The 14,147-nt window shown below is 33.7% G+C and overlaps 2 protein-coding genes across 3 annotated transcripts in view; one reads left to right on the top strand and one right to left on the bottom strand.

The window, feature by feature from the left end:
- Positions 1 to 14,147, top strand: part of LOC108365304 (uncharacterized) — a 90,071-nt gene that overhangs the window by 5,225 nt on the left and 70,699 nt on the right. The window lies entirely within an intron of this gene.
- LOC108365307 (protein-lysine N-methyltransferase EEF2KMT-like) lies at positions 1,419 to 3,073 on the bottom strand. The gene is made up of 4 exons (XM_017619305.1): positions 3,035 to 3,073; positions 2,879 to 2,963; positions 2,013 to 2,814; positions 1,419 to 1,558 (listed from the first exon to the last, which is right to left on the bottom strand). Exons 1-4 carry the CDS (start codon positions 3,040 to 3,042, stop codon positions 1,452 to 1,454), a joined length of 1,002 nt encoding a protein of 333 aa, XP_017474794.1. The 5' UTR covers positions 3,043 to 3,073; the 3' UTR covers positions 1,419 to 1,451.

Raw genomic sequence — 14,147 nt, 5'->3', positions numbered from 1 at the left:
TATCTACTAAACTGTTTATAACCTAGCTTGTGTGTGCTTTGGCTAGCCCAAAAATGTATTCCGAACCATGTGGTTGCTTCGCCTGTTCGTTGTCATCATGTTACTCATGCCCCGGTATTCAGTCCAGTTGTACTGTATTTATGGTTACAAGGACATCAGTGCTTATTTCTGTTTTATAAATGGTAGAGTAGTTGCTCATTAGTATCACTTCCTTGAAATTCGGACCCACTATACCAGCCCCACATTTTCCATTTTCCAGTTTTGATCCACTAGGAGTTGCGTCGCGCATATGCATTATGGGGTCCTTAGCAAACTTCGTTATTATCTTAATGTTTCCGCTTTTAAAGTCGGAAAGGGAGGTATTCCAACGAATGCGCTGAGTCCATTAGGAGGGCAGGTGATATAGTCCACCATACTAAGGATATATAAGTAACTGCTGGCTTAACGGTAGTGTTATAATGAGAGTGAGCCTTCCACTGAAGAGTTAATTTTGAATTTGAGTTGGTATTTTTTTTTTTTTTTGAAAAACCTGGTTGATTGAAGGAACTAGTGTAACAATCTGGAACGTTACGTATTTTCAAGATCGCGAAAAGCAAAAACGAAAGCACAATATTCTACGAATTTTTTTAGGTAGCAGGCGCTTGCGGACTTAATGAAAAAATGTTAATTATTTATTTTTTATTTTTGTTTATGCGGGTCTTTAAGCAAACGTGGGATATGTATGTATGTACATTAGCGTGGTCCAAAAATGCATGTGAAATAGTAAAGTCGGAATTTTTATGCTCTCACCCCCTAGGATTATTTTATACCGAAAAAATATACCCCTATTCCTTTATTTTGAAACCAAATACTATTTAGAGGTCGTTCAAAGCGCTCAAAGTTTTCCATGTATTTTATATGGGGAAAAATCAACTTTTCGTAGAAATGGTATAGAATTATTGAAAATCAATCGTTTTCGATCGAAAAACTCTGTTTCTATTTAGAAGATTTCCAGTAATAATACCCAATAACAAATTTTTGTAGTAACTACAGTATCGGTGATAACTATAGCACGCCATTTCAAAGTGATATTATGTGCCACTTATGTTTTTTTTTATTAATTTTTAAGAATTTTCAATTAAAATACAGTTCTTTCTCTAACAACCCCCATATAAACCCAAGTATAGCAATTTGTAGAAAACTACAAAAAAGTGCAACAAATTTTCACCTAAATTTCAACCTTTTTTCTCGGAAGTGTTAGAATTTTTCTGAATACACAGTTTTACAGCCCAATCAATTTTAGTCTAATAATGTGCAAGTTTCAAGTGGCTAAAAGTTACCGTTGATTTTTTAGAATTTTTTTCGCCAAAGGTGTTGCGGATTTCTTCCATATAGAAATAAATTGAGTTTATTCTTTATATGGAAGGTAATAAATTTTATTTTCCAAGAATTTATTATTTATTTAACCTTTGTTAGCGTGTTATATTAAAAATTTTCACAGGGGTTGTGCGATCCCAGTAAAAATTGCATTTATCCAAAGGTATAACATCTCGCTCGACGTATCGGAAATGCAGCTGAGCTGAAAATAATAAACTTTGGATACAATAAATTTGGATACAATTTTAGTATTCACAATAGCTTTTCTGGTTTTTGGTCACTATTTTCAGTGTTTTTTTTGGAATCTGTCTACAATATACTACCACTTAGTCCGATAACCAGTAGAGCGTGAATACCTACAATATATGAGGCCTTGAGCGCCAGTGTATGCTGACAATTAAAAAAAGGTGAGGTGCACTTTAAAATGCATTACTAGAATCGAAAGGCAACAGCTCCAGGCACGCCTTTTTAGTTTTCTTTTAGCATAATATATAGCATCAGGTAGGTGCAATGAACTTTTAGTAAAATACCGCATTTATATTTTAATAGATCTTCCTTTCTCATGTTCCTCTTTTTTTGTAGAAAGGCTGCTCTGGCTTTCATGGCCTTATATGTAAAAAGTGTAAGTTATATAAAAACATTAAGTAGATACTCACAAAGTGAATTCAGAAACGTCTGAAGTGTGTGTTCGTTCCTTACCGTTGCGGCAAGTAACATTTCACACTTATCTTTTCTAATTTTAAAAACGTAATCGATGGCATGCGTCAATGACTCGAAAACGGTGTCATCATATACTACGTCCGCTGCTAAAATTACATCAGCTGCAAAGGAATCCGGCCATTTCATATCTTCGATTGCACCCCATTCCAGCTTATTCAAACTTAATGTGCTTTGATTTACCACAAAGAGACCATCGCTGGTTTCATTAGCTTCCGTGAAATTTCGACACACATTTTCTTTCATTAGATCCACACATTCGCGACTGCCATCTGTTAGTAATATATGACGTACGCCACAACACCGCACTAAAATCATACCACACAAACCAGTGCCGGCACCTAGCTCTAAAACGCACTTTTCTTTCACTATATGCGTATTCTCTACTAAGTAGTCTGCTAATGCAATTGAAGCTTGCCAACTGCATAATCCTGTTGTGCCTTCCGCCACGAAACTTTTGGATTCACGCAATGTTAGTTCAACTTTAAGTGCAGGCTGAAAATAATGCTTGTAAGCGTACTTTTCAGTTGTATCTTGTGCTATTCGCTGCTGAACGGCACAGTAACATTCATATACACTGTCATGCACTTCGTCATATCTGCGTTCCAGATGCTGCAACAGACGTTTCAGGAAATTAAGCTGATAACTGATTTTAACCGGATACTTTTGGTTGAGTGCATATAGGACTGTATTTTCTACGAGTTGTTGCTGCTGTTCCCATGTAAGGTTATCTGGAATGGCCTATAATGTAAATGAGTGATCACGATTATAAAATTGATGAGGCTGAAAATCGTTTACTAAATACCTCCCAGTCGATACAGTGCAGCGGATAACAACAAAGAAATTGATACTTTAGCGAATCGAGGAACCGTTGGTGATTTTCTCTCATTCTTTATTTGAATAAATCGGCAAATGGAAAATAAATCAATGCACGCAAAAACTGAAACAAAAATGTATTCACGTAAACATAACGAATATTTCTGCAGTAAACAATGAACAGCTGTTGCGTAGCCGCCAGGTATGTTATTTAGACATGTCTGCGCACAGTGTTGCTTTTGTTATTTAAATCAATAAAGTGTGAAATAGGGCCGTGCGTCAGTAGAAACCTTTTCTTTTTGCAAAATTAGGAGTGTGGCAATATTTCCAACTAAGCAAACTATGGCCCTGCCTTGTATCAAAACGCATGAAACACTTCGAGTTGTACTAAAATTTATAATTCAATTATTAAAGTTTATATTAGCGATAATAAAAACAACATTTCACCAACAATATGTAACAAAATCACAAACCGGTACGAATTTGCAGCGTAATAGTTAATTACGTTGAACTGTGAAATGACCGAATGAAGAAGAGGCAAACGAGCAATTATCCATAGTATTTTTGCGAAGAACATCTTTCTGCGTGGACGGCTTTCGACCGCACTTAGGGATTATAACCCTTACTAAGTAGAATTCTCCTTTCTGTCTTGGGAAAGAAAGGGGAACGAAACCCCTTATGCCATTTACAGTACGTTTGCTTATAACTCCTTTCTGCGTAGGCGGCTTTTGGCCGCTCTTAGCGATTATTACCCTTCCCAGAAGATAGTTTAGGTAGGTCTTCTTAAGTGAAGCCATTATAAGAGGCCTACTCAAAAAGTACTGAAAAAAGTGCTTCCTTGCATGCCTTCTAGAAGAGCTTATCCACTTACAATTTATGCGAATGCATAAATTTATATTATTTAGCAAAACAAATAAATTACAATAAACATTTTCAGTTGCAATAAGACACATTTCATATAAACCTTAAACAAATACTTCAAAGATGTATGATTTTTATTATTTCAAGAGGCAACTTTAAAAGAACTCCTCCAAAAGGCCTTCTGAAGTACGCCATATAAAAGCCCTTCAAAAAAAGGAGGGCCTTCTATGGGTAGCGAAAGAAGAAGCCTTTAAATTTGTGCCACTCCATACAAAAAAAGGAATGTAGAGTGAACGTCCGCTTGACTCTCAGGAAGGCCTTTTGGAAGAGCTTTTAACTCCTGAAATTGTCTACTGGGTTACTAAGTAGAATACTCCTTTCTGTGTTGTGAAAGAAAGGGTACAAAACGCCTTGCACCATCCATAGCATTTTTACACATAACTCTTTTCTGCGTAGGCGGCATTCGGCCGCGCTTAGGAATTGTAACCCTTACTAAGTAGAACTTCCATTTCTGTGTTACCGCAGAAGAGGTTTGGACTTCAAAAAAATTACATGCTTAGGTATTATTTGTTTGGTTGGTTGGGTGTTTTTTCTTTCCTTTTAAGCGTTTCTTTGCACTGGGCGTTTGAAAGTGTAGCGAATTAATTAAATTTTTTATTTTAATTAATTTTATTTTATTTATTGACACATTTATTTTTTATATGATATGTCTTCACTTAAGACATTCTTCCTAAATTATCTTCAGGTTATGAATATACAAAATTGCAAAAAGGATCCTGAAACGCGTTGTAAGATATGCGGAAATTTGATAAGAGTGGTAAGGCAAACATTCAAGACCACGTTAAAGGCGCCGCTTTTCCAAGTTACGTCAACGTCAGGAGAAATTTGCTCTTCTATAAAAATTCAGAACTTGAGCGTTTCATCATCATCAATTATCGTTCGGATTGTGCCACAAAACTGCATTGCTTATAATAGGTGCGTTCCAGATGCTTCACGATTTGCAGGTTTTTACAGGAAGTCGTTCCAGGTGACCACCTCCCATAAGGTTTATTAATGGAGAAAACAGCTGTTCCTGCAAATCGTGAATTTCGTGAATATCGTGAAGCATCTGGAACGCAACTAATATCAGAACCAAAGCAATTGTATCTTCGTTTTTGATTTGGATGATAAGTGTCCTGGTCGATAGGTTCAGGATTATGGCAGCACTAGTCTGGTATCGTTTTTGGGTACGTATTGTGTACGTGTTTATTTATAAACGAAAAAATTCGACCAACTGTCAAATCACTCCAGTGGAGGATTTAATTTATATTGATGCGTCCCATGTGTTATTAAAAAAATTAAACAACAACAAAAATGAATATTCTTTATAATGGTCAAGTACGAAATCGTCTTTTGCCTTTATTCTTTTTTTTGCTAATTGCACGAATTTAGTTTTCAAATCATCATAGTACAGTTAGGCAAGATTTCGAAGGTTTTGGAGTAAGTGTAGAATTAATTTGTCTAATTTTTGTCACACGCTTGCGTAGATATCTTGAAGAGCTTTTAATAGCTTTGTTTTCCTATTAACTGAGTTCTTCACTAATTTAAGAATTCGATTCACACGTCTTATCGTTGGCTAGGTAAGGTTGCGTTTTTGTGGCGCAGACATTCGTTCAGCTCTATTATGAATTGAACAAGAACATATGTACATATGTACATGTATAGTTGAGCGTATAATAATGCCGGTGTTAATGCTCCTGCTCTTCTCACTTACGTTTAGTAATAAAATTAAATACAAAATGCAACCACAATTCTAAACCGCTTATTGTAGAAATTTTTTCTGTCATTGAAACGCTCATGACCTTTTTATGTCACTTTTGAAATAATTTTATAGTATTCCTCCCTCGCTCTGAAAACAATATATCTGTACTGTAATATTTTCGGATGGTACTAGCTGATACATATGTATATGCCTAAAGCTTAGAATCCAACTTTCAAGAAAATCCATAAATATTTTTCATTATTTCTGTTGCTTAAAAAAACACTTTGCTTTTCATGTACATAAACTGTCTTGAAGAAATAAATATACAAGCCAAGGTACATTGAACAGGTAGTATCAGTAGAGCAGCTGATTTGATTTATTTTCAAATTATTTGGTCTCGAAAATGTCAAATATTTTTAATTTTTTCTCACAAAAATTCTGAATTGTTAAAATCCATTTGCATGTGAAACCTTTTTCCATACAAAACAAGCGATTGAATAGCAGCTTTTGGAACGTTCGCCCAACTCGGCAGCACAACCGCTGATTACTGGCCTTTGTAAAGGATGGATCAATGCTTCGAGAAGCAAACAAATTTACTGGGAAAGAAAGTTGCAACAATTTTTATTTTTTCCAATTTAAATTTATTATTATTTTTGTATTTCACATGGCACCCTTTGATTTAGAAGAAAAAATTCAGAACAGTTGTTGACACTTTCGATACCAGAAGCAACAACAAAATACACGCAAATGTTGTTTTTGCTCTACTGATACTACCTGTTTAATGTGCCTTGATACGAGCATTTTTCCTTGAGAGCTGCTAACTGATATAAGAAATTTTGATAGAAGAAAATTTCTTTTCTATTTATTGGTATCATTTTATATGCATTTTTCGTGATATCTGGAAACAGCCCTAAACCCTAGAATACTAACCTTATTTTGTATTCCTTTAATACTAACGTTCGCCTGTGAGGTATTTGTATTTACTTTCACACTTAAAAGGAATTAGTTGTTTTTCTTTTTTATTGTGACCTGTACTTACAAATGAAATCGACTTTTTTGTATCATATTGGGCCTTATGAATAAAAACTAAGCAATGATTTTTTCTTAAAATTTCAGATCACCTTATGTCAAGTTATTTGAATAAATCAAGCAAAAGGTTTGAAATCTTAAGAAAAAGCAACTGCTTAGTTTTTATTCATAAGGCGCGTTCACTGAAATCTTCTTCCAAATTGTTCTCACTATCGGTCCATTCAACGATATTTCTTCCAACCATTTTAGAACTTGTTCTTCATAAGAACCCCTCTCGAAATGTTAAAAAAAAGAAGTTCAAAACAGAAAATAGCCAACAAACATGTTAAAAACTGAAATAAGTACAGCAAACAAAATTACCTTTACTACTAACGTTCGCCTGTCAGGCGTCAAGAGGACGTGGAACTCAACCGCGCACGGCCACTGTACAATGTGTGTTTGCTAACAGCCTCGTACAGCGCTAACCTGAGTTGGCGCGAACTCTTACTTTGATCATTAAAAGCGTTCCTGACATATCGCGTGAAAACCGAATTCGTTCCGCCTCACAGGCGAACGTTAGTATTCTAGGGTTAAAGGTGAAAAGGTGCCAAGTCCATTTTTTGAAATTGTTCAGGAGAGACGGAAAATCAATGTTGTTTCGCATTATCTGTCATTCTGCATCGAACACAAAATTTTGAAAAAAGTGCACGTGGCACCTTTTCACTTTTAGGTAGCGATATGTATTTTTATTTTTGTTCACTTTTCTGGTTGAATATGTACAACAAATCAGCGTTCTACCAAGTAGGAAATTATTCCGGTCTTTAAACATCCGTTTTTTTATACCTACATACATATACCCTCCTGGGCTTAGAAATAAAGCTACTTCTCATTCTGCCGTTTTATAATTTGAAGTTTTTTTGCAGGTAATCAAATCAAAGTTGTGGCTCGTGTTAAACGCCATTAGCAATTTCACCAAAGCCACGATTGCCAACACGAAAGTACCAACAAATAGAAATGCTAACACCATCGGCGTCAACACAGTCCATGAACAAATTTTTTAACTCGAATGCATGTATAAGATCTCGTTCAATTTTGCTTCCATCTCGATTTTGAATGAGAACTACAATTAAATTGAATTCTGTTTTATGTTTTGTTCTGTTGCTCAAGTATTCATTGAGAAAAACTGGGTTTTTAGGTCATTCATTATACATACAAATATGTGTATTTATGTACCTATTTGCTTATATGTACATATATATATACATATGTATGTATGTAGGTGCGTGTTTTTTATGTAACAGTATAGTATTTAATTGATTTTACGAGCACTTAATTGATTACAGCATAAATAGAATTGGAGCTAAGTTTTGGTTTTGTTATGGCAATGCTTTTTTTTATATTATTTACATAAATGTTTTTCATAAAAAGCACAAAAGTACATACATACTCGTAACTACCTACCTATCCATACACAACATGAGTACATATGGACATATGTACTCATAAAAATTTTATTCATTACACTATGCGACAGTCAAAATCGGGATGGGATGAAACCAACGGGAAATGTTATATCGGTCAAAAACAAGTTGTACGTTGCCCGGCGTTTCGCTGGGTCACGTCTAGGAATCGAGATATATCGATTTGAAGTTAGTAACTATCATATAGGGGAAATTGTCACCTTTGGTGGTCTTTTTTTGACATAACTCGAGAACCACTAGTCCGATTTTGCTCAAACAAATTTAAAAAAATTAAAAATTACAATTCCTTTAATCTGTTCATATAACGTTTTTCTATATAATCAACAGTTTTGCCGGTAAAAATAAATGTATGAAGAAAAAAAATGTTTTTTGCCTAAAATATTAAATTTTTTTATTTTTTAAATTCATAAAAAATCCAAAACGGAAAAAAGGCAAGTCGTATTACTTTCACGCAAAGTCACATAACCTTTAAGCAAAATGAGACATAGATCGTGAAAATCGATGGACGCGTTTCGCGTTGTGAATAAAAGCGGTAAAAGGTAGTTTGAACCCTTCCCGATCACTGACCCCTACCATTTGTCTCACAGTGTTATCAATCACAAATGCTCTGGACGAATCTTTTCCGCTTTAATTTCTTTCAACTTCCATGACGGAAATTAATATTCTGAATCCGACAAGCAACCTTCTCTATGGCAAGGATCCTCGCGATAGTTTGTCTTAATAGGGACCTGCGGCAACTTGTTTTTCCATCTTTGAACTATAGGTATAAGTTGGTAATATTTACCATCGTTTCTTGTCATTAGGTCAATATCCGATGTTTTTCCAAAGTGGAAATCATATACGAATCCTGAAGCGAAATTCTCAAAATGATGTAATGTGATCAGTGCCGCCAGCTAAATCGCCCTGACCCCGTTATGCCGTCCGCTTTTAAGTTCACTTAAGATCGCTGAGTGTCCATTCTCTTTTTCAGACCTCTGAGCTGAACTGCTCACAGCGGCTGAAACAAGTATACCGAGGCATGCGGACAATTGCACTCTTTCGGTTAGACTAGAACTCCATAAGTTATAATCCAAAAAAAGGTAAAGTCGGAATTTAATGCTCTCACCCCCTAGGATTGTTCTTTATCGAAAAAAAGTATACCCCTATTTTGTTGAAAGTCTCCTGAAGAGAACCAGAGTTTTCCGATCGAAAAATATTGATTTTCAGGAATTCCATACCGTTCCACGAAAAGTTGTTTTTTCCCGTACAAAATACATGGAAAACTTTGAGCGCGAAACACGGGTATATTTTTTTAGGTATAGAACAATCCTAGGGGGTGGAGCATAAAAATTCCGACTTTACTTTTTCACATGTATTTTTGGATCACCCTAGTGTACATACCATGAATGACGTGTGGTGACAGCCCCAGTGTTTTCAAATGCCTTTTCCATTACGCCTTCACGCCGATTTGCAGTTAAGGATAAAACCAAAGTATTTTGCCTCGGATGAAAGGTTCAGGATAGTCCCATCCATCTTTGGTAAATAAAATTCAGGGATTTTTGTTTCTTGTTTGAAGAAGACAAGTTAAATTGTAGGAGGGCTTGGGGCTCGCTCATTTCGTTTTATCTTACTTAGAAACACTGCCGATGCCATTAGCTTAATATTTGTCGACTATCTCTTGAAGCCGATAAAAAACTTTTCAGTATGTAGTTTTATTCTACCTTTGTTAAAAATATTTTTATGATAAAAAAATATTTTTTCTCACAAATATTTTTCGTAGTAAAAAAATATTTTTTCTCACAAGTATTTTTTATAATAAAAAATATGTTTTTCCAAAAATATTTCTTTTTCTGACAATTACTTTTTTCCTAAAAAATGTGTTTTCCTAAGTATTATATTTTTTCTATAAATAGCTTCTTTCTTAAAAATTACTCCTTTCCTTACTAATTCCCTTTCCTTTTATTTAAAAATATGTTTTTTAATAAACTCGTTTTTTTTCTAAATTAATTTTTCCTAATTTTACGCCAATTTGTCTAGTTTTAGTAAAAATTTTAATTTCCATAATTTTATGATCAAAAAACTCATTAAAAATTAGGCAACAGAAAAGAAGTTTTAAACTTTTTCACGCAATTTCCTTATAAGCGGAAAACCTGTTTGGGCAAAATGTTTCTCTGGGTTTGAAACGGTTAATAATGAACCCCGTGTCTACGTATGCTTTGATTACTCTGCCCTTGAGCATTGAGTCGATCTATGCCACTATAAACTGCTGGATATCGTGTCTCTCCAGCGCCCTCATGTTGCCTAGATTTCTGTGACTTTTCAATAGTACTGACCACTCCATGGAGAACGCTATCGACCGATTTACTCTTACGGTAGGCGGTTTGTGCTATGTTCATTGTTTCATTGTGTGGATGTAAGTACTCTGCCATTACATAAATAGATACACACGGTGTCCAATTAGTACCACGACAAACTTAAGGAGAAGGTAGGTTGTGGGGTGACCTCCCGGATGAAAAAACTACCCTTATAAAAGAGTCGCCGTTTTTTTTTTTAAATTGATATTTTTCAAAAAGGTAGAAATGCCAAAATTGTCCTAATTTTATAATGAGTTCTTAACATCTTTAAAACGCGTTGCATTTGTATATGGTTAAGCAACTATCTGGGTGTATTTTAATGAAAAAATTAACAAAGTATAGCTTCATTCTTACTTGCAGTTAAAGAAAACAGATGAAAAGGCCCGATTGTTTTTAATTAAAAAAAATATTGAAATTTCAAAAAGGATGAGGAAATTTTGTTCTTATCGTGGAGCCCACTCCCCAGTATACCTTCTCCTTAAGTTTGTCGTGGTACATATTGAACACCCTCTATAAGTTGATTAGCTCCACAAATGTCTTTAAAATAAATGGCCCTTTGGGGAGAAGTGACTGAGCTTCCCTGATTTAGGAATAAATACCAATCTCACCTCCATTAAAGCTTTAGGTACATACCCCCTCAAGCGTTTTGTAGAGGTAGCTTAATACTTATGTATATCAGTCTCTAACACTATGTGCAAAAAATAAGCTTGTGATTTTAAGAAAGTGAAAACTGGTATATCTTTTAGTTAGGTCAATAGGAAAGCAAAAGTTAAATTAATCTTACATATGTACATATGTACAATATACATTGTACATACATACATAAATACAGAAATATATATAAAGCTTCAGAAATATAAACATACATATGTATGTTAATATATCTAATAACTTCCTTTAACTTTCGAATGTTGCTATAGCAAATATCTGCTCCTAGTTAATAAATTCCATCATAAACAATCAAAGCACACCTGCGGCGCGCTAAAAACGTTCAATGGGGCAACGCAAAAAAACAGTACGAAATTTCAACAAAAATAATAAAAAATAAAATATTAGCTATGCTCACACTGGGGAACCAGGCTGTCTGGTACTATAATTGCCTGCTACTCCAACCAATTCAGTTAAAATGGAAAGCGAAGCATTTAAATGTTTTTTCTTTTACACGATTTGGCCAGTGATGCCAGACATTCTCTGTTAAATATTCCACGGAAATGGGGAAAAAATCCCTCAATTACCCACATCTTGAAAATTTATCCCACAAAATTCCCAACGAATTTAAACATATACATGTTTCAGTAGTAAAGAAGTAAAATTCATATAAAATAATAATAATAGTTTGGCGCTTACACATATGTGCTTTTCCTCCAATTTGTGGCGGTCCCCTTGATGTCACACAAAGGGGAGGGACCTACAGTTTTACGCCGACTCCGAATGGCGAGTGTATTTTTATGAGAAGCTGTTTTTCATGGCAGGAATACACTCGGAGGTTTGCCATTGCCTGTCGAGGGCCGACCGCTGTTAAGAACTTTCATGGATTTAAAAGAAAATTGCTCTTAAATCTTCGTCGGTTTTACCTTTCTTCATTCAAAAAATATTCTTGATCGTTGGGGTTTTTATGAGAGACTTTAAAAAAAGTGTGGGTTTCTATTATATTATATTTCAAACTTTGTGCAATAATTATAAAAAATCTGCAAAATTGCATCTAAATTTTCAACTTTTTTTTAGATTTCTTAAAATTTTTTGGAGTATGCAGTTTTATAGCCGATTAAATTTTAGTAGAATAAAGTGCAAGTTTAAGCTCCTGAAAAATCGCGTTGATTTTTGGCAATTTTTTTTTTACGTATTTTCTTCCATACAAAGTATGTTCCACCATTTTTTATTGGATGGAAAAAAGTGCGTAATAATTCAGAATAAAAATTATCAGAAATCAATCAACGCGATTTTTTAGGAGCTGAAAACTTGAACTTTATTCTAATAAAATTTAATGGGCTATAAAACTGCATACTCAAAAATATTCTAAAATTCTAATTAAGAAGTTAGAGTTTAGATGCAATTTTTATAATTTTTGCAAAAAGTTTTAAATATAAATTTATGTGGTTTTTCTTAGATAATGATCCATAATTTTATGAAAAAAATAATGCATATTAAATAAACAAAGAACATTAGAAAAAATTTGTTAAAATGTCGTGTCCCTATTTATTTTCCACCCCTGTATATGCAGACTTCTTGCATGAAAAGTATTAACTATGCAAATATTCGTATACACATATATACGCATTTTCACAGTTTCGTTTGCTTTTTTACATACTAGCACATATGTTTGTATGTATTTACTTTTATGCACATTATTTTTGCATATTTTTCGCGATTTATTGTTTGCATTTCAGGAAAACAAGCAAATCCAGTGATGCCAGATTGTGGGTAATTTCCCTATTTGAGGGATATTTTGCATCAAAAATTATTAAAAGGGAAAAAAGGGACACTTCATATAAATAAGGGATTTTCTTTTGACGCAGTTATTGTTGCATAATCAGTGTTGCCGCCGCTCGAAGAACTTTCTAACCAAGATTAGACGAAAAAGTTACCAAATGTAAGGAAAACTAACCAATTTTTTTATTAGATTAACAGTTCAGGTCATCACAAATTCTTTTAAATAAATAGTACGTATAGACAAATTTAACAAACCAAAGAAAATCATCTTTTATTTTCCTTTATTTTCAGTTTAATGCTGAAAATAAATGAAATACATTCATATATATACATAAATACATATTTTAGAAAACCAGGTTTCCCGTATTAGGGGCATATGTATGTTAATATCTTTGCAAATATTACCAGACTCTAAATGACGTTTTTAAATAAGTACATAGGTACACAGTTTCCAACTTCTTTGTAAGAATCGATAAAATACCTAATTAGCGTGAACAACCACCTCGTATACGCCAAACGCAGTACCGCCTATACGCTGGTAAATAAATTTTACAAAAGCTCGAAAACTCGATTTTTCCAAAACTGTGGAATGGTATTTTCACTGAACCTACTTGCTGTAAGATTATTATTATTAATCTTAACTTAAATTAATAAAGTAAACGGTATTGGAAAAATAATAACCAAATCCCTTTTGTATTGTACATACATGACGTGGTATTTATATATGTACTATCTGAGTATGTATTCATTTAAAGTAGTCTTTAGCCGACCATGTATATTATGTTTTCTGTATATTATAAAACAAATGCATACATATCTAAACACATGATTATTATTGGAATAAGTCGAATCTTGAGTTGCCATTTTAGTAGTAATAACCTTGTTTAAATAACCATATTGAGCAAAATAAATGTATTTGTTTATACTATTTTTCAAAGATTTAATTATTGTATGTATAAAAAATTAAAAACTACAGTAAATGTTTAAAAATAACCAAAATGGGAAGGATCTTAACAACTTCACAAGCAAGAAAAAAATACCCAAAATTGGTTAAAAGTAACCAAAACGGCAACACTGTGCATAATTGATCAAAATTCAAGAATATTCGACATTCTTACGTAATTAATCGTTCTGAAGATGTGATGTGGAGTGAAATGGTATATAATTGTTAAAAAGTATAAGGACAATTTCGAAAATTTTCTTACGTTAACCAATGCAAGCGCTGAGTAAGAAAGAATCTTTTCAGTTGTAACTGGTGTTTCATGTAAAAAGCGGAACAAATTATCTGATGAAATGTTAAATAGCACATGAATGTGCTTCAATTTTAAAGTCACCAAACAATTCTTTTAGGCCCTTAGTGAGTAAGCAAAAAAATGAAAGGGGAAAAACGAATGAGTGAAAAAA

This window comes from Rhagoletis zephyria, unplaced genomic scaffold (assembly GCF_001687245.7).
Source record: "Rhagoletis zephyria isolate East Lansing unplaced genomic scaffold, Rhagoletis_zephyria_1.1 Rzeph_scaffold_01832, whole genome shotgun sequence".
NCBI classification, from domain to species: domain Eukaryota; kingdom Metazoa; phylum Arthropoda; class Insecta; order Diptera; family Tephritidae; genus Rhagoletis; species Rhagoletis zephyria.
This window is presented reverse-complemented; position numbering and strand designations above follow the sequence as displayed.

Excerpts from the sequence above, each read along its gene's own strand:
- LOC108365307 (XM_017619305.1), bottom strand. Across the intron at positions 2,815-2,878 it reads TGCACTGTATCGACTGGGAG|GCCATTCCAGATAACCTTAC; the intron begins GTATTTAGTAAA and ends TTTACATTATAG. Across the intron at positions 1,559-2,012 it reads GACGTTTCTGAATTCACTTT|CTCAGCTGCATTTCCGATAC; the intron begins GTGAGTATCTAC and ends TATTATTTTCAG.